The sequence below is a fragment of the Rattus rattus genome, chromosome 3 (assembly GCF_011064425.1).
Source record: "Rattus rattus isolate New Zealand chromosome 3, Rrattus_CSIRO_v1, whole genome shotgun sequence".
NCBI classification, from domain to species: domain Eukaryota; kingdom Metazoa; phylum Chordata; class Mammalia; order Rodentia; family Muridae; genus Rattus; species Rattus rattus.
In genome coordinates, this window is record NC_046156.1 from 9,459,530 (window position 1) to 9,481,269 (window position 21,740).

Below are 21,740 nucleotides of genomic sequence, written 5' to 3' on the forward strand. Positions count from 1 at the left end.
GAGTGAGTGTGAGAGTATGTGTGAGTCTGTATGTGAGTGTGAGTGTGAGAATGTGTGTGTGTGTGTGTGAGTGAGTGAGTGTGAGTGTGTGTGTGAGTGTGTATGTGAGTGTGAGAGTATGTGTGTGTATGTGAGTGAGTGAGTGAGTGTGAGAGTATGTGTGAGTGTGTATGTGAGTGTGTGTGTGCATGTGTGTGTGAGAGTGTGTGTGAGTGTGTATGTGGAGTGTGAGAGTATGTGTGAGTGTCTGTGGAGTGTGTATGTGAGTGGTGTGTGTGGTGTGTGTAAGTCTGAGAGCAGGAGTGTGAGTGTATGGGTGCATCTATGTGGAGATTAGAGGGCAACTTTGAGGAGTCAGTTTTGCCTTCTGTGGTGAGCATGTGGTTCTGAAGGATTACCTCAGGTTGTCAGGCCTGCTCCTGGAGCCATTTCATAATCTCCTAAAGGACAACTTTATATCCTTAAAGATGTGGTCACAGAAACTGGCAAGATTAGTAATGTACTAAAAATAAAAGTAGAAAATAGCTTAATTCTAGAAAATTTCACACATGACTCAATAGTATTGACAAGAGACTTTGAAAAAAACTAGAAATGCAAAATGTTTTACAGAAAACTAGTTGAGTGTTGGGGTTGCAGCTAATTGGTTGAGGGAAAGCTTAGAATAGAAAGGTTTGGCTTCAGTTCCCATCCCTGAGAGGAAGAAAGGATAAAAACTATTATCACCTTTTTTGTTTTTCATTTTTCTTATTCTCTAAATCTCACTTATAATTAAAGTAACAGCACCGAAGTGTATTCTAGTTTGCTGAATGTACGACAATTTTAAATAATACCAGAAAACAACTTACCTTTACATGACTCAGTGTAAACGTAATTTTTTCAAGTTCATACAGTGTGGGTGGGTTTGAGCTAATTGAGGCAGAAATCACTGAAGAAATGACCTTCTCCTTTCCTTTGGAATTGTCACTCTGAGCGTCCAGTAAGAAGTCGTCAGACGAGGAAAGCAAGGGGCCAATGCTCCTATAGCACAGGAATGCAACAATGACATTGCCTGTGCAATCAAACAGATGCAGTCAGTGGACTCATAAATATAAATATATTAAACGTCTTCCACACAAAAACTCAGTAGACAAGTGTTATACTGTATGGAAATCATAAAGGCTCATGTTGGAATGCGAGGCAGAATATCCCCTGTGTGCATTAGCGTACGACGTTCATTTCTTACATTCTTTGGTCTCTGTCAACTATCATGGCACCATAGGTTCACAAACAGTGGTTGGAGGAAAAGTGTTCCTAGACGTATTGACAGCCTGATTCTAACAGAGAGCCAGAGTCTGAGACATGTTCTTCCCCAGAGAGGTCAGCGTCAAGCCATGGGTCCCTGAGCAAATGAGCTGGGATTAAGGAGACTGAGGACTTATTCAGATGGGTCACGCTACTGAGAGCAACCTCGTCATCTCTGCAGTGCCTCCTCATAATGCTGAGTTCTGTGGAGTCGGACGAGCCGTGTTGTACCTTAGCACTACTCTAAAGCAGTACCAGAATGCAGCCCAATGCTCCAGAATCACGAACACAAATATTGATCGTAAGTTCAGAAAACCCAGTGGTCACAAAATTGGGTCCCTCCACGCCACCCATTCCTTCCGTGTGATCATGTGATGTATAGTTTCTAAAGTACATCCATCTCTATTCTTACTTAACATAGATTCCCCCACAGAACCTTTCTTTGACCTACCAGCTCGGAAGACACCAATCTTTAAAACAAGTAGACATTAGTCTATGTGATGACTAAACCTGTGTGCCAATTCCTGGGGAAGAGGGGACCAACCTGAAGAAACGTTTCTGACAGAGTGGCCTGAGAGCGTGCCTCTGAGGCAATTTCTTGATTGTTAATTAATATAGGAGGGACCAATCCAGTGTGGGTGACGCTACTACTAGCCAGGTAGACGTCTGAGAGATATGAGGAAGGAAGCTCCACGTAAGCCTGGGAAGGAGCCAATCAGTGGCAGGGGCCACTGAGGAGTTGGTTCCCACACGGCAAGCCCTGTGTGGATGTTTCTGTAGAGTCTCCTGGCCTTTCCCAAAGGAATGCTTGGTTCACTTTTACCTTGTGTTTGCATCCTTAGCTTTGCTGTTGGCAAGATTTACTTTCACTTTGTCTGTGACAGACATTTCTTCAGAATCAGTAAAAGAAAGCTAAAGCTGCGATTCACTCTGGTTTGTCCCCGAGGATCGTGGGACCGGAACAGATCACTACCCCTCTGTTTGTTAATAACGGTGATACAGTTGAGTCAACACAAGGCCCTAGTGTGGGTACACCAGCTAACGTCTGGATATTCTCTTCCAATGGAAACCTAGTTATGACAACAATTTGCCCACCGACCTGTTCCAAACAACAGCTAGATGTTTACTGAAAGGTTAGGAAGGTCTGGCTGGATTGTTGGTTCCAAGACTTAACAGGAAGAAGTTTCCAAGCAAGGGTGAGGAATGGACTCAGGTTACTATTGTGCTGAGATCCGTGGGCATTAGCATGAATTAGATTTGATTAGGGTATGGTGAGATGCTAGGTGCCAATAATTAAATCAGAATTTCCTGGGTATGTAGTCTATCGGCTTTCTATACTGTAACTACAATTGCTACCAACTAGTCACTTGGTTATGTACAAATGTGCTGAGTTAGATATTAACTGCTCACTGAAATCATAGAGATTATGGGTATCAGAGAACTTCAGGGGTTGAGGAGGAGAAGGAAAAAAAAAGCACACTGTGCCCATTGTTGTTAAATGTAGGAAGTATTCCATGCATCCTTCTTTGGGTCTGAACCATGCCAGGGCTGGACTCTGGTAAATAAGCAGAGTCCCTCCACGGTTTCTGTTTAGTTCCTACCATCAGGGTCTTCCTTGACTTGCCTTCATGGTGGACTGTAAATATAAGTCAAATAAATCTTTCCTCCCTCCAATTGCCTTTGTGGGAGCAAATAAATTGCTTTCCTCCCTGCAATTGCAGTGTTACAGAACCCTAAGTAGAACAGTGGGGTGTACTTGAGTTCGTGACATCAAGACTCTTAGAAATGATGATGATGCTAATGTCTTCTATCCATTGACTAGGGCTTGAAGGAAGAACTTAAAACTTCAGAAATGTCAAGTCTACTTAGGAGGAGAGATACTCTTAGGGGTCATAGTAAAAAAAAAAGGTCTCAACTGAAATAAAAAGTTGGCAAGGAAAGGTGACTTTAAATTGTTTTATTAATTGCTATTGTCTGAAATGATATTTTAAACACTGATTTGTGATTCTAGACAAGGGATGCCATAGAAAACTCCAGCCCCTGCCACTGTATTTCCTTGATGAATATCCTTTTACCATCTCTTCCTTATCCCCAGCCCGAATTACAAACTTTTTTTACTTCTGACAATTTCTTGCTAATTTTAGAACTAATTGATTGTTGAACTTCCTTACCAGACTCAAATGGAAATGTTCCCCACTCAGTTGGGCTTTAAGTGCTTGGTCTCCAGCTGGTGGGCATGTTCTGGAGGTTACGGAGCTTTTCAGGAGACGCTATTGGCCGAAAGGAAGTAGGTCACCAGGCCTAAAGCTCTCAAGGTGAATCTGACTCCTGTCGTAGCCCCTTTCTCCGCTCCTTTGGATGCATGGAATTTTCTATCCACTTCCCTGGGCCAAGAACTCCTTCATGGGTCAGCCCTCCCGCCCCCATGATGGACTGACTTAGATGGGCCCTTTCAAACTGTGAACCAAATAAATCATTCCCCTTTTAATATTTCCTGCCAGATATTCCAACACAACAAAACTACTTTCTACTAAAAGGTAAGGCTCACTCACCAAGAAAATGGGTTGCAGATGCAGACTCATTTGAAAAGAATGCACCATTTCATACTGAATTCCGTTTGCTCTCATTTCTGGTTTATGATGTTCATCCTGTTTTGTCCTGTCCTCTTTCTATACTCTGTTATTATTTGTATATCTTTTTCTAAGAACAAAAAACTGCCTTTCATTCAATTTCTAGAACAAATGTGTAAGTATTTATTTCGTGAAAATTACTGTGTTAAGGTTTCAGGGTCTTCATTTTAAGATATATATTATATACATATATGTAATATATATACACATATATTTGTAACACACATATTTGTTAGTAGCTAGATTTTCCCTTATATTTATTTGTTTTGTTTGTTTTATTTGTGTTGGTGCCACCAATCGTTTCTTTCCCCAGTGATGCAACTATATTTGACATCCTAGATTACTGAAAAAGCAACAGGTTCAAACAACTTAAGATTTTCCTGCATGCTACATTTCGGGAATAAGTTTTCCAATATGGATTTTACAATGACCTTCTTTAAGAATCTTGTTCCCAAGTGACTTTACCGATCCTTTCTTTTGGAGAATGTTAAAGGTTTTTCTAATGTTCTCTAGTGGTCTGTTTGCACATCTGACTATTATCCCAATTTCACAAGAATTTAAAAGAAATTATGTAGACTTCCTTAACAGAAGTCTATTATATTTTTATCATAAAACTATGGTTCAGAGAAATGAATCTTGTTTTGTTACTCCATCCTGTCCCTATCACATTTCTAAATCCAGCTTACACAATAATTAAAAAGAGAACCCATCTGTGTCTCTTGATCTCCTCTGCACTCCTACCAATGCTAATGTGTGTCTTTTCTAATGAATTTCACAAGTGAAATCACAGGCAGACATCACTGGGAGGTGAGATCAGTTTGTACATTTGCTCTTTCTTTTAAGACTTAACCTTGAGGAAAAGGCATTTTGTCCCTCCGCCTTATTGAGGTCTGAGATTATCATCCCTTTCAACTGTGCATTTATGTGCGCCGTCATTAAACATAACAAAGCTACCATACAATCAGTCAGCATCTCTCTGAGATTTTAATTCCGTGACAGTTTCATCGTTAGTCACCATAATAGGTATTTTCAACGCGTTTCCCATGACTTCTAAACACTATTCAAATTGCCTTTGAAATTTCAACTGTTTAACAGGTTCTGTGGATATATTCATAAATATTATATGTATGCTTCATTGATTACAGTATGGTTTAGCAGCACACGAGCTAAGGGTTCAATGGCAATGCATCTTGGTTATTTTTCATTTGTTTTGTAACTATATGTTTCTCACATTGACCAGAAAAAAAACAAATAACATCGAGGATAAAGAATGAAGAAAAAAAAAGCCTCCTAGGCAATGGAAATCAGAATGAATTGAAATAAAGCAAAGAAAATATCATGAGCCTGGTCTGCAGAATGGTCATTAAAAATAAAGTCTGTCTGTCCATAAAGTGGTTTTTATGTGTATTTACTGTATAGTTTTCATTTATATTTATGATTGCCACCCACTCTGAGGAAAGGCTCCAATCCATGTTTACCCTCAGTAATATATCTTTACCTGTTCAAGAACAACTAGGACAGAACTTTCTCTATGATAGAGAGAATTTTTCTGTGCATGTTGCTCCAAGAGGAGATGAATGCTGACGTAAGTTAAATTACTAACCCCTTGCTTGACCCCAGTTAGGTGACACGTAAGAGCTTGTGGAGTTGATTTCTATATTCACATCTTCCTTCCTAGTTTCCCTCTAAACTATTTGCTGATAAACATGGAGAGAACTCCATTAACTTTGTACCTTAGTTCCATTATCTGCCAAATGAGATTGTTCAATTAGATAATCACTGAATTGCTCGCTACCAGCATTCTCTGTCTTATTTTTTTTTAAAGCTGCGTGACTTAGAGTTCACTATACAAAAGCTAAGGGATGATGGATGCAAACAAAAGTCTAAACATGTTCCCATCCCCATTCACAAATTTGGTTTCATGATGGAAAATCAGGATATTATTGGTTAAGATTCACTTCAGGTAGTACTGTCAGAATGAAATCTCGAGTATAAACATGGATAATATGAATATGAACTTAAATATTTCTACAGGAAATTGCTCATACATCTGTGACATAGCCAAGTGCACATTTAAGTACTTACTAGCAACCCCATAGGAAGAACAACAACATCAACCAAACAGACCCCCCCAGAGCTTCCAGGGACTAAACCACCAACCAAAGAGTACACATGGAGGATCCATGGCTCCAACTGCATATGTAGCAGAGGATGGCATTGTCTGGCATCAACAAGAAGAGAAGCCTTTGGTCCTGTGAGGGCTTGTTTCCCAGTGTAGGGGAATGGCATAGTGGAGAGTGTGAGTGGGTGGGTGGGGGTGGGAGAGTATCTTCACAGAAACAGGGGGAGGGGGGAATGGAAGGGGGAACCGGGAAATGGGATAACATTTCAAATGTAAATACATAAAACACCTAATAAAAGTGCAAAAAAAAAAAAATCCGCGACCATGCATAAGATGTTCCAGTCCTACCATTTGGGTCATATGCAGATTTTCTCCTCGGGGATATTTTTACATAGCCTCCGTCCACATTCATATGGGGATGAGTATGCTTCATGTGAACTGAATCAAAAACGAAAACCTTGAGAGCTGAAATAAGAGCCACGGAAATAAGAAACATACTAAAATTAGTTTAACCAATGTAAGTTTTAGGTTTAGAGACATTTGCATTGGACATAGTTTCTTTTCAGTTTCGGACAGCATAGTGCACAGTCCCCCAAAGCATACAAACCTTGGAAATTTCTTTTTCTTTTGGCTATTGCATTCATGTTCTAATCTTTACTGAGCTAAAAGAAAAATGAAAATCTCTACACATGCAGACGCATTCACACACAGTTCCTAAAGCAGTGAAGACCGTAGTGTCTTACAGGGCTGCCCCATCTACAGCACATAGGCTGTATCCTAGAAAAGCAACGAGTATGGGGCACACAAAGTGATAAACTCAGTCAAAACCTTCAGTGTACTTTTGAGATCCTCTTTGCAACTGAATCATTTGTTTCTCAGTGTGAACTTTGTAGATGACAATGTCTTGTCTCAGTGTCAAAAGTTTGGAAATACCTGTGATACTATCCAGAACAAAAACATAACCTACTGTGGAAAGACTGACAGAATTAGACTTCTGAGTAGTAATTCACTTTTGGGGTACATTAGCATGTCCTTTATGCAGAAACATAGAGGCATAATGTGCCTATGTACTAACCTCATCATTTTCATTCTTAATTTGGGTAAGTGATGAATACCGATGAGATGATCAATCATTCAGTCAATATACAACTGTCTAGCAGGGTACCAGTTAGACATGACATATAGACACACACAATGATTTCTTAATAGAACACTTTGCCTCTTCAGAACCATGTATAACCATCTTCAACATCTGTGACATAGCCAAGTGCACATTTAAGTCTACTCAACCCCATTAACTCTAATTTTAGTATATTTTCAGTAAACTATGCAGTATGAAATGCCTCATGTTATCACAAGGCAAAAGCATTTCCAAAGAGAAATTTAAATACACTATATCTATAATTTCTCATGGAACTATTGTAGGTTAAGGTGAGGAGACCACTGGGTGGTCCTGAGAAGGGAGCGATACCTTCTGCTAATTTTCATTATAAACAGATTATGAATAGAAAAGGGGAGGCAATAAAGTTAGGTGGAACATCAACCTTTCTGTTAGCATGGTTCTTCATTCATATTGCACTGGTTCTATGAATCAACATTCATTTTTGCATTGAAAAACCTGTGTATAATTTAATATGTCAAGAACTGGTCCTTACTGTCTGACTTGGTAAATGCTGCTGCTTTGAAGCAGACCTTTCCCTTCCATGCCTTACCCAAGTCGGTAGAATTCATGTCAAACTGAGTATTCTTCTGGATGTTCTGAGAGATCTGTAAGGTGACGTGCTCAGCAGCGTGCATCAGTTTTGTGAGATGGAGTCTTCTACGATTTGTAGGTAACTGGTCCCACATGTCATGTGTGTTCTTTTCAACAAAATTATTGACGGTTTTTCCAAATTCCTATTTAAAGAAAAAACACATCCTTAAAAATATTATTATATACATTGATCAGAAATAAAAGGAAACAGTTAAAGTAGCATCTCCACTGTGGATTAAATATCAACATACTCACAGTAAGAGCTGAACCGAAGTAGGCATCCTTGGGCGAAGTGGTGTTCTTTATGTAGCCTTGTAGTGAGGATGATTCTGTTAGTATCTCTATGTATGTGACTATATCCACCAGAGAAAGCTCAGCCTCAGAATTCTTGTAGATTTCATGGAGTAAAGTGAGCTGTTCTGTTATGGGTCCAATCTGAGGAAAAGAGTGAGTATAGAAATGGAGAATCAGATTTCTGTGAGGGGGTATTTTACACATAAAATTTAAGGCATTGGGAAGTTGGCCCAGTGAGGAAAACATGTGACATCTAAGTTTGAGGACTGGCCTTCTGACATCCAGACTCTGTGTCAAAGTATTGTGTGTGGCAGCCTACCTATAATCCCAGGGTGGTGCAGGTGGACACAGATCTCTGGGCAAACTGTCTCTAGGGGAGGGAGGGAGAGAGAGAGAGAGAGAGAGAGAGAGAGAGAGAGAGAGAGAGAGAGAGAGAGAGAGAGAGAGGAGGGGGAGGGAGCCTGTCCCAGTAACTAAGGGGAAAAGTGATTGAGGAAATCACCCAGCATTAGTGTCTGGTCTCCACATGCACAAGGCAGCCACACATACCTGTATATGCATCAGACACAAGACCACATACAATAAAAAGCAGAATGAGTTGCATACCCAATGAGAGCAGAGGTTGCTTTCCTTGTCATATGTGAACAATGTATTATCAGGTTAAACTGAAATCATGACATGTAGCAATGAAAACAGAATTTATTTAGAAATAATTCCCAAGTAACTGGGAAAGTTTTGAGTATAATGAAGAGACAAGCAGAGCTTACTTGAAGGGAGAATTGAAAAAAATAATTTCGAAATTAACTTCCTTTTTTCCAAATAAACCCATCTCAATATTTAAATCTGTTAGTTCTTATGAGAACTAATGTTAAAACTATGCGTCAGTAGCCTGAATCCGATTGTGTTCCAGCAGTGCTCCTTAGTTTATGATGACAGGGCTTCACCCCTCATAGTGTGACCCAATCTCAATCGCATAACAACAAGTTTGTGACCATCCTACTTTCGTTCCTCTTTGAAGTGTTCACTTTGAAGTACAAAATCTGGTTGCATTAAACCATGTCTCCTTGGAATGTGGTGCTGGATCTGAGCCATGTGTGTTTTTACCATTTTATTCAACAACTTTCTTTCATGTTGAAAATAATTTTCCTATGCACCAAATAGTGAAAAAAATAGCATAAATTAAACAGGATAAAGTCTTCTACAATGCTTTGGAAGTTTCACATTAATTCTATCTGCAATGTAAGTAATGCACGAGGTTCAACTGCTGATGTTTCCGAGTAGAACTTTGGTAGCGCTTCTAAATCAGATCAAAATGTCAAAATAAAACATATTTGAACCCAAAGTGTCTACTTACTCTTTTTAGAGTTTTATTAATGTTTGCAGCAATGCAGTCATGCTCTAAGTGGCAATTTGAATTCACAATTTCTGTAGAAAAAGAAAACACATTCCACAGTGAGTCTGCAATCCATTTTTCCTAAGCTGATCATGTTGACTTGAATGATTTTGCTCATTTAGACATTAAAAATGCATTCTTTAACATTTGAGGATCCATTTGAGTTCCAGAATATAGAATGTATCACAGAAAAATGGAAGAAAGCAGTTTAAGGAAGAATGACTGGGAGCTAGCATGGTGCTTCCATTTCCACTAAGCGAAACAATACACCTTTCTTAATTTAGTTTCTCTACCTCAGTCAGTCCTGGCATGCATGTTGGGACTGTAACTCATTGATGCCTCACAAACGTGTCATAAATATTTTATATAGTTTAAGATGGAAGGCTATACGTTACCTTGGCAGTAAGAGCCATCATTAGGCGTGAACTGCGTCTTCCCGGTGGAGGTCTGATAACCTTCCATGCAGAAGCAGCTAAATCCTCCGTTCGTGTTTTCACACGCAGCGTGATCACCGCAGACGGAGGTCTCGTTGCACTCGTCTACATCTGCAAATGTTGCAAAGGCAACTTCTTCCATTAGTGTTCTTTTCCTCATTTGTGCCCTCGTACCAATATTACATGTGATTTCACACCAAGAAACAAGATACAAGAAAGCGGGGGAAATCCCATCATTTGGCAAAAGAGAGAAAACTCTAATTTGGCCAATCCATTTTGACAGGCTATTGAAAATGTTATTCATGGGCCGCACTCTCAAATTGTTTTCTGAGTAGCGTGATTCATCAACAAAGTCAGTAAATCTATTCCCATCACCTAAGATGTAACAGTTAGTTCTAATTTAATAAAGACTCATTTTTCAAAGTGCACTTAAAATTATTTGCCTGCTCGTCTTAGGCTAAACTGATGGTAAGTCTGTTGAAAGGAATCTGGAGAATAAAGATGGGCCCACTTTCTTCTCGAAGCTTCATTTCTGGGTGTGATTTAACTGAAAACTAAGGTCCAGCACATTATGTGATTCGACTCTCTTAAGATTTATTACGATTGATTACTTTTGTTCAGATTACATTTGGACTGTGATTCTAATACGCAATCATCGTAGTTCAGTGTGGATGAAGTAATAAATTGCAGAGAATTAAGTCAGAAGCTCTCAGTAGCTATATATTGACACCGTAATGAAGGGGCTGGGGTTTTAGGCTCACATCATCTATATTCTTAATTTAAAATTTTACACAGTGCAGTGAAATGTGCCTTAAAGTTATAAATACAATATAAATATGCCGTCAGGTTGGGGAATGAGTCCAAGGAACGGAATAGTCCAGATCATTACCTTAAATTAATGCAAAGATGTGTGTGTGTGTGTGTGTGTGTGTGTGTGTGTGTGTGTGTGTTAAGCCCAGTTCTGGCACCTCAGAAACACTTTCAATTAGACTAATGAATGAACCTGCAATCTTAATTTACAATTTGATTATTAAAATAACAGAGTGGCACGGTGCCGTTTACCAGCATGAAGGAGGGGCGCTATTAAAGTCTGCTCTAAATGTCATCGGGCTGTTTGCCTTCAGTTCAGCTGTTCCCAATCTTTCATTTAAAAGCACAAGGAAAGCACAGGGAAACATGTAACTCAAAGCACAGAAAAGAAAGTCAGTACCGAGCCTCGAACTCGGTTCCGGAAGGTCTTTACTCTTTACATTAGCTAGGAAGGTGGTGGTACTACATTATAAAGAACATTACCAGAGTGCAAGGCTAGAAAATCCCTCTCCTGATGATGCCTACATAGCTATGGTGTGTGTGATCAAGAAGCTCAAGTACTCAGCCTCTAAAGGAGCATCTGTTTTTCTCATCATCTATTTTTCTTCTCATCTATTTTTGCTCGTATGCTCAGAAACTATCATCCTACACAGACTCATCCTATACTGAGTACTCATGGGAAGAGCTACAGAGTATTGACTCTTAGATCGGAGGACCCACCAGTCCATGCATTCCAAGCTGCATAGAAGTTGGGAAGAACGAGGCAACAGGGAAGATAAAGTCAACCCAGTGGGGAATGTGGGACTCGAGCCAAAGAGTCTTTCACTCGTGTTGAGACAAGCGTCTCCCAATGCTGGTCCGGAGCTCACAATGCGGCCCTTGAATTCATGACTATCTTTCTTCCAGAGTCTTCCAAGTTCAGTGATGGCAGGCATGCGGCCATGAATGTCACCAAAGAGCCCCTCCTTTCCCAGTGATGCTTCAGAAGCTCAAATAGGAAAGCAGCCCAAATAAGGCTGTGTGTAGACCCATTAAACATCATGAATGGTGCAAATTATTTCATGGGTGGGCATTTAATACATTCTTCCTGTATCCGTATTTTGTCATGTTAGAGGTGTCTGTTCTCTAAGAAATTGATTTCCTTAAATGTGCAATATCACCATGAACTTTATCTAAAACCAACCCTCAAGCAACGTAAGAGCATTCGTCTGTGAACTCAACTCTCTCCATCCTGCGGCACAGTGGCTGCTAAACACCCTTGGTGATTATGCCTTATGATCACATTTTTTTCCTAAGTCTCCCCTATACTGGCTCAAGTTTCTTTCTTTTTGTAAAAATATATATTTATTATTAGAAAAATTTATAGATTTATACCTTGACCATATCTATCTTCCATTTCTCACCAAGACTCTTCTTCATGTTTCTCCCCCAACCCCTGTCACTCTCACCCCTCTTCCTCTCTCTATTTTCCTTTTTACATATATTAGCCTATGAGTTCAAATGGTGCCGCTATACCTGTATACATGTGGGCCATTCCACTGGGACGCGAGGAGCCTATCAGGGGTCATACTCCCAAGGAAAGGTCATTCTACCTCCAGTAGCCATCAAATACCAATAACTCCTCAGACAGGGGTTAGGCCTGGAGACCCTCTGCGATCCATGGTGGAATTTTAAACTGGCTTACCTTTGCAGTGATCTTGTGTAGGAAACCATAGGTGCTGTGAGTTTGTATATATAGTGGCCATGCTGCATCCAGAGGACATTATGCAGCACCACAGCCTATCTTTTGATGATGTCACGCATGCTCATAGCACATCCTGATTCCTCATCCTTCCCTCTGGTCCCCCTCTTCCCAGACCCACCCCTTTCACTATTATCAGTTTTGTTGCCTTTTTTTCTTGATTATCTTTTGTGGCCTTTTCTTTTTTAACCTGGGCTCATTTGTCATTGGGAGTGTGTCTCTTTGACACTCCACAAATGTCATAAATATTTTATATAGTTTAAGATGGAAGGCTATACGTTACCTTGGCAGTAAGAGCCATCATTAGGCGTGAACTGCGTCTTCCCCGTGGAGGTCTGATAACCTTCCATGCAGAAGCAGCTAAATCCTCCGTTCGTGTTTTCACACGCAGCGTGATCACCGCAGACGGAGGTCTCGTTGCACTCGTCTACATCTGCAAATGTTGCAAAAGCAACTTCTTCCATTAGTGTTCTTTCCCTCGTTTGCGTCCTCATAGCAATATTACATGTGCTTTGTGATTTCATGCCAACATGTACAAGAAAGTGCGGAGCTGTCCCTGGAGCTCACTGAAGAACAGCTCCCAGTCACATCGCCACTGAGGACAATGCCTTCCCCCATTAGCCTTCAACAGCCAGCAGCTTCCTAAGGGAGGGCTGGACCCCAGGAGCCTTCTCTCTATTCATAGCTGAATGTCCATGAGTCTGGTCTTGTGAAGACCCTAAGCAGGAAGCCAAGCTTTTGTGAGTTCACGAGTGCCGTGGCCATTGGAGTCCTTGCTCTGTTTGATGGCCTCACACTGGTGTTCTCTCAGATGGCTGCCATTCTACCACCTTTGACCAAATAGGGCATTTCAGCTCCTGAATGCATAAAATGGCAATATGATGCCCTAATGACAGTAACCAAGGTTGGTTACTAGCATTCAGGATTAAGCTCATGCAACGTTTTTATATTTAGCATTGATAGTTTTTGAAATAATATCCATTGTCCTCTGAAACTAACGCTTCTTAAACTTTAGTCCGATTTGTATATTGGCTTCTCCATTTTAATGAAAGGCGGAAGTGGGCCTCTTCAGCACTGCTCACATGTATATGTTGAGGACTGGTTACTTGTTGACCATATGTGAAATTATACTGTTGATATTTTGTGGGCACAGTTTCTCTGTAATGTCTAGAGGACATTCGCTAGTAGCAGACATCCTGTTCTTATAGCTCTTACAAACATATTTACACACAGTTGTTACATGCATATAATATAAAACATACATATAAGTGCAATCATATATATATACATGTATATATAATATATGTATATATATGTATATACATATATATATATAATTACACTTACACATATATGACAAGAAATTAACTAAAACTAAATTTGGGTGAGGGTCGGGGTGGGAACTCAAGAAGAGTTACAGAGGGGCTGAAGAAAGGGGGCAGGTGATATTGGTGCAGTGCTCACACCAGAGCTCCCAAAAAACAAAAAGTAAGAAAATATATTGGACTTAAATATGATAAAATACACTGCATTCATTCAGAGAAATGTCATAATGAAACTTACTGTTGGTACTTGGTATATATTAGTAAAAATGTAAATGTCCTTTAAAAAAATCAGAGGTGTGTGTTACTTAATTTGATATTGTGGTTATGCACTTTGCAGGGGTAAGTGCTCAAGATAGCGCAGTAATGGTAGGTGCTGGCCCACGTAGAATGTCTGAGCAGTTAGAAGAACTACTGTCCCCGGGACCTCACTCTGTGTCCATCTTTTACCGAAGATGTTTTAGAAATGTCCCATCTCAGAATGGGCTGAAGCAGCCATGGATAAAATAAATACAGTTTCCATCTTGCAGCGAGGTTCATGCCGGGCTAACTTCTCCTGAGGCCCAAATTGTCTGGCTGCCTAGCTACCACGCTGCTTGGGTGTTATGGCTACTCAGGGGAGGCAGAGCTCGATCTGTGATAGGGGTCTCCAAGTGTTTTCTCTGTGAAACCAGAAAGGTAATCCTTTCTGAGGACTTTCTGGTCTGGTAGGAATGAAAGATTCCTGGGAGCTTTGGTCTGGCTGTACCAGCCAAAGTTTACAGCTTTCTGAAGAAGATCCCCTGCAGGGCAGGTAACCATGGTCTCTCCCGCTACCTGCAGCGCCAATGCCAGTGGCTGTGGTGAGCAGCAGTAAGCAGCCAAGAATCACAGCTGGAGCCTCTAGACAAGTGGCCAGCAGCAAGGGCACAAGTCCAGCCTGCTGGGTGGATCCAAGGTCCTGAAGTGGCTGCTTCTCTAGAGTGTTGCAGCTCAATAAAACAGCCTCTCTCAGATGACTCTTGGTGAAATAACTCGTGAACTTTCTCCATGTGGATAGGGACCTTATAAACATTTTTGGAGTAGGGTGGGTTCCAGGGGCGGATGCTTCCCATTGGCTCAGTCTGAGATGTTAGGAATGCTCTATTTGCATGGGGGAAGGGCTTTAGTTATTGTTTCTACATGACTGATTGACATGGGCCTCTTAGTGGGGTGTCATGGTTACATGTTCCCGAACACCTAGAGCTAGTCAAGGAGCTGGCCTCACCCATGCCTGAATTCTCAATTCTGAGATTCCCCGGGCTTCGGGCCTGCTCAATCTCATCAGTTCTGTCTGGTGGCACAGTCCACTTACCCCACACGATTTGGCTTGAACCTAATCCATCTGCATTATTTTTACCTTTCTAGAGCGACAAGAGTGGTGGTGGCTACGTTTATATCCTAACCCTTTTTTTTGTTTGTTTTTTTTTTTTTTTTTTTTGGTTCTTTTTTTCCGGAGCTGGGGACCGAACCCAGGGCCTTGCGCGTCCTAGGTAAGCGCTCTACCACTGAGCTAAATTCCCCAACCCCTATCCTAACCCTCTTACATTGTACCTGTAACCCAGTCAACAGGTGCACACAATGCAGAAGAGCTGTATATCACAGCGAAGAGGGAATGCATGTGCAGACAATAGTAGCACCACGACTGCAGCTGATACCTGATCGCACACTAGGAAATCAAATCCGTTATTCTGTTCCTGTTTGCTGAGCTCCTCATTGCAAGAGCCTTGAGTTTGTGTCTGGTCAAAGATGCAGAGGAATGAGTCCATAGGACGTCATGTCTTTGTAATTGTCAAAGTTGACTGAGAGATAAAGAGTGCTAGCCTCTATTCTAATGAAAGCTAAATTTCAGCTCTGTCTGGCTAAGATTGACTGTGAAGTTGTTGTTGTTGTTGTTATTGTTGTTGTTGTTGTTTTAATGTATAGATCAAGATGGCTTCGAACTCAGAAGACTGCGAAGTTTTAATAACTGGCCCTATTTCCTTGCTACTAACAGCCCTCGTCTTTGTACTAAAAATTCAATATTACTCAAAAGAAAGCACAACTTTTTACAATCTCAAGTTATCCACTAATTCTAATTTAAAAGGACATGCTGTTTTCCATATTTATGACTGGTAAACCCAGCAGCATTTTTTTTTACCATAATCCTCTTTCAAATTATGACTAGACAATGGCTTTGATCATAAGTCATTGTTGAGGATGTAGTCTTCTAATGTCTACAGAATAAAGAAGGCTAAATGTTTGATTACTGGGAATTATTCGCAAAGTTGGGATTCAGTTTTAGTATTTGCAACTCCAAGAAAACGAAAACCCCTACAGTTAGATGAAAAACTCAAGGTAAGTAGTGGAAAGTAAACACACACAAGCAGCAAAGCCTGACAGCCAGGAGAGGGTAAAGGAAGTACGGATGATCTCTACCCTTCAGCTGTTAGTCGCTTTGACTTCTGGGTGCTTAACTTTCCCCACCTGTCCATGCTGGTTTTCAACTGGTCTTTGGGGAGCCGAACACCTGACACTGCTTTACTGTGATTCCAAAGGGATGACCCACACCTGTCTGAAACAATTACTTCACGTGTGAGGAACTGCACTGAACACATACGAGAGTTAAAGAAGTTTTTTTTTTTCCCTTGACTCACTTCTTGCTCTGAATAGGAAACTCGATTTTCTTTTAATTGATGTTTAACGACTATAATTGTTATATACGTCACATTTAAGATCTAATTGAATTGCCCATCAGAAGCATTATATTACAAGGTGACAATAATACTGAGAGGGAATAGATTTACGGCTCTGCATGAACTCCCTGGGGATTATCAAAGTGGACAACGAAAATTACTACAGAACCGGACAGAGTTGCATAGTAGCTTCTCAGACGAGCTTAACCCTTACGGACAACAAAACTGGTGAGAAATAACATTTTTCCAGAGAATGAGTTTTTCACTGAATAATCCATCATACAAAACAGGTTAAAAAAATAGGGCTCAGGTCTGAGGATTGGGTTTTGGTACAGTTATTGTGTTTACAGACTGCTTAAAAGAGCTACGAGGGAGTTAGCTAAAACTCACAGCCATGCTGTAGCATCTCAGTAGAAATGAAGATTGGAAGATTGCAATGGTTACTCCTCTTACAATGGTGAAGATCACCCTACTTGTTGGTTTGTGTGTGTGTGTTTTCTCTGTTGTCTATGAAACTGAGTCTCCTTTGAATCTAAGAATATTAAAAATAAACCTGGTCTGACACGACAATAAAAGTTTTCTGGAGACTGAAGGATTTAGAAAACTGAGAATACAATTAAAATGGTCTCTAATTACAGTATTGCCTGCTAGGCTCCCCCAGTAACTGGAATAGCTCTAATCTTGCTTCCTGAGGTACACAATCAGTAATTCACTCCTCACAATAAAGTGTGTTACATAGGATCCTAAGAAGATTGGCAACTGGGACATAGGATTGAGAAATGTAGTTTCTCAATGGCATTTGAGAAGAATAGCATTGTTTTACAGGCTTCATACTCTGGAGAGAGCTTTATTCCCCACGTAGTAGGGCAGGATAAGATTTAAATGGTGCACCCACTTAAGTTTCAGGTGGAAAATTTGCTTTCTGGGTATAAGATTGTGACTGTACTGCTCTTTATCTGACATGCTTGCATGTAGAAGAGACCTTCACTGTTCTGGCTTACATTTATGTAATTATTATTATATATTATTATGAAAATATATACATTCTCAGAAAGCAGAAATATATGCATCTCTGCACCCACACAATAGAATTAAGACATGCACACACACACACGCACACAACATGCACATACATGTTCACATACATGCACATAGGCATGCACGCACATACATATACATGTACACATACACGTGCACATCCATGCAGACACAGACACGCATACACATGCACATACACGTATGCCTACATATAACAGAAATTCAACTACTTCATGAAAATTAACCGAGAGTATCCCATAAATTGCACGCCAAGTGCCTAAATTGGGTTAAAGTAAAATATTTCTCCCACGTTGGTTTTGAGTCAATCATTTAGTTACTGAAATATTTATGGAGTCTTCCAGGTCCCAAATGTGAATGTCTATATTGGGAAATCAGTAAAAATTAATCAAAAAGTCAGGATCTGTGCCCTCCTGTCAGAGTTCACATTCTGAAGGTAACTTCCACACAAGCAGATAATTGAGTTTTTATTAAAATAAAAGTTTTCATTTATATCTCTAAATTTGAATCCTGTCACCGAATATTGGGGGGAGTTTATATTAAACTATAAAATAAATTGTGTTTTCAGATCAGTTATTGGTGATATGGACGATGATGAGGCTAGAATCCCAGGTGGACTGCCACTACAAAAATAATATGCAGAGATGCACAGGGAAAGGGTTGACTGGATCTGAAGTACCAGATCTGCAGTTGAGCCCCATTACATTGCCCAAATGAGTGATTTCTAAAATAAATCAACATATCAATGTGCTATTTAATTTCAGCACACCTTTATTAATATTGCACAACATATTAATCCAAAAAAGTTGATACTGAACGTTGCGTTGTTCTTTACACATAGTTTTGCACAGTTGACCTCATAGCTTTCTTGTCAAGAACTAGGAAATTAAACATATTTACTATGTCTGAGTCTCACAAACTGGATATATAATATAGACAAACTCCCTGAAGTTCTGACTCAAATCTTGTTCGATAAAACACCATTTATCGGAAAGTAACCTCCAGATAGTGGATAGGAAAATTATTTTTAGAAGTAATATATAAATATGAATTATTTCAATACCCTTAAACACTGCAGTGTCTAGCTTTATAATAACCAACCTTGAAAGACATATCTCCCTTTAGATGGGCAGACTGTAGAGGAACAAAAGTTGTTTCTTGGGCTGGTAGTTGGCTTAGTGGTTAAGGGAGAGTATTGTCTTGAGGAGGGTCTCAGTTCTGTTCCTAGAACTCATGATTGACTGCTCACAGCCGTCTGTTTCTCAAGCTCCAGAGGGATCTGACACCCTCCTCTGGGATTTGTGGGTACTGCACTCACATGGGCATGTATGTTCACATACAGGAAAACATGCATATACATAATACTTACATCTTTATATATATATAAATACATATATATAATAAATGAATGTATATTTTAAACCTCTTTCTTTTGTTTTTAATACTCATCAACTCCCAGATACTTGCAGTGACTCTGTTGAATTCGTCTCTACATTAATTCATTATATTTATATATAAATATTTATACTGATGTTCCTTAAAATCTTTTCCAGTACAGCTAAACTGGAGAAGATTTTAGAATTTAAAAACTATTAATCAGGAGAAATACCTAACATTCTTTCAGTGATGCAGATTGGCTCATTTGTAACATGATGAATTGAGTATGACAAGCTCAAAGGCACACGTCGTCCCCAACAAAGGTATCTATGGCTGTTGGAAAAGATGTGTCAAACACCCACATTACCAGAGTATCCGCTGTTTACAGACTTTAATAAGCAGTGACATTACTAAGTTACAATGCAGACAAAGGATAAGGTTTCCTTACGTCAAGTTCTAGATATCAGGATTTATGTCATTTGCAGAGATTTCAAAGAGAAAGCTGAAACATGTTACACTGTAACTAAGGGTTTGGATTAAGAAAGGTCATCTTGACAATGTACTCCACCAAGGAAAAGAGTTTTCAGAACTGTCTGGTAGCAAAAACTAAGGAAAATTATATGATTGAATACAGAGTATGAGAGAGTGCCACCAAGCCTGGGCAAACACTTGCTAAGCATTCAGAACTAGGTTAAAGATGGCTTTCGACAGATCCTAGGGAGTAGAAAATCCAGGTTGAATTTGAGTATGTAAGCAGGTTTTGAAATACAGGAATCCTTCATGAAGGGCCATGCAGAACCTACTCGTATCTGCCTGGGAAATGATGCCAAGGCTGAGTAAAGGAAGAGGCACATTACACTCCAGAACGACTTCAAACCTGAAGTCAATGCTCCCATCCCCCCTCATAAAGGAAGTGGGCGTGGTCAAAGCAGAACAAACGTGAATTGAATATTGTGTGTGATGACATGCAATGCAGATCTTTTACTTTTTACTCATGATGATGTAACATTTAAGAGATCAGAGTTTTAGGGATTAACTGAATACTTCAGTTGGCTTTGGGGGAAAGAGCAGAAATGGCTCTCTCCCTTTTTAACTCGCAGAAAAGTAGGAGAAGTAAAGGAGTGGTTCTTTTACAAGCCAAGAGAACAAGCTTATCTTACGATGGAAAGACTGGTGTGCTCTGATGAATCCAGGCTATTCGGTTAGACAGGGATGCCGCCAATTGGATAGTAAGCACACAGCTATAAATTACAGGCCTCTGGGGGAGAGCTAAAGCCTTTCTTGTTTCCTCTGAGGTTGTCAGATTCCGGAAGAGGGGGAATCCACTGTTCCCTTTGTACTTATCTCTGCATGGACTCTCTTCCTCTCCCTCTAACTCCCCAGTTCCAGTGGATGCAGCTGTGGGCATATATTACTGGTCATTATGAATTTGTTGGTGCTTGGAGACTATTCCCTTTTTAACCAATGAAGTGCAAAGGCCCAAAAGAATGGCTAAGAGGTGAAGGGAGACTACAAGGAACCTCTGTCTGTTTTATTTTCTTCAACAGTAACTGCAAGGATCATTGGCGTTTTACCTAGTTCAGTCCAGCTTATCAATAACCACAGGAGCAAAGGCCAGCTGAATGTGTCGGAAATGTCCTTTCCTGGTGAATCTTGGGCACTCTATTCCTGTTGTTATTGGCTAGTCAACCATTGATTTGTCATTGAATTAAACGGCCATTGGATCGGCACGATTTACACCAATAATTCAAAGGCTGGAAAGTAACAGTGTTTCAGGTTCTGATTCTTGACTTAACCGTCATGGTAAGAAAATGCTTGCTGCTGTCTCCTTGGCTTGCTAGGAAAGTACACCTGGGATGGTTAAAATGAGGCCAGCATAGAGGCAGAATCAGGTGGACATAGTTCTTATGACTGACTTCAAAGACAGTGGTCTTGCATTGTTGAAAAATAATAATAAATAAAGCATAAACAGTGTTTCTAATTAAGGCACAAGTAACAAGCATCTAAATCTCTAAGTGCAAGGGTCTCAAGAACCTTACCGATGGCAGGTTTGGGGCTACAAACCACGAGGCTACAATGGTTCCATTGGTAATAAAACTGAATTGTACTGCTTTTGTAGGTCATGGATACTCTGAAATACTGTTTTATTTTGTATTCTATGCTCAAATGTAATCACCAAAGATAAGGAAAAAGACTTTAAAATTGAGATACTATTGACCAGGCTCAAAATTGATTATAACAACTTGAAAGGCACAGAATTTGAACGATAGCTTTCGTCTTGGACTCCATCTTACCTCTAGTCACGACTGCTAGTATTCCCCTGTAAATTGGAACACTAAAAGGACCATAACCATTATGTGATTCTGCATGAAACAGGCCCTGTGTGTCAAGGTTGGAGCAATACAAATAGCTTTATTATCTGTCCCTTTTATCTTCATGCATCTGCCCCGTTCATCCCCCCCCCCCCGTCCCCAGGGGAACTGGAAAATTCCTTACAACTCAGAAAACTTAGAATTTAGACACTAAAGAACTTAGAACTTAGTAAAATCATCAATCACTCAGATACCTTGATTTTGAACACTCCATGAACTGCATTTTTGTGGTGATCTTCAAGCTAATTGTAACAAGGTAAGAGGGAAGGACGTGTCCACCAAGGGTGGAGAAAGGAGAACTGCAGTGAAAACAGAAGACTAAAATCGGTTAAGGAAGAGGCGAGTCACCTGTACATACCACAACTGATGTTCTTACTGTGTGACCATTGCAACTGCTGTCTTTACTGTGTGAACATTGCAACTGCTGTCTTACTGTGTGACTATTGCAACTGCTGTCTTACT

The 21,740-nt window shown here is 40.1% G+C and overlaps 1 protein-coding gene across 1 annotated transcript in view; it reads right to left on the reverse strand.

Moving 5' to 3' along the window:
* Adgrl4 (adhesion G protein-coupled receptor L4) overlaps positions 1-21,740 on the reverse strand; it is a 104,831-nt gene that overhangs the window by 14,498 nt on the left and 68,593 nt on the right. The window contains exons 6-12 of the mRNA XM_032896548.1: positions 12,742-12,891; positions 9,869-10,018; positions 9,435-9,505; positions 8,042-8,221; positions 7,746-7,929; positions 6,382-6,498; positions 846-1,048 (exon numbers count right to left, since the gene is read on the reverse strand). Coding sequence (XP_032752439.1) covers positions 846-1,048; positions 6,382-6,498; positions 7,746-7,929; positions 8,042-8,221; positions 9,435-9,505; positions 9,869-10,018; positions 12,742-12,891 — 1,055 coding nt within the window. The remainder of the gene's footprint in view (positions 1-845; positions 1,049-6,381; positions 6,499-7,745; positions 7,930-8,041; positions 8,222-9,434; positions 9,506-9,868; positions 10,019-12,741; positions 12,892-21,740) is intronic.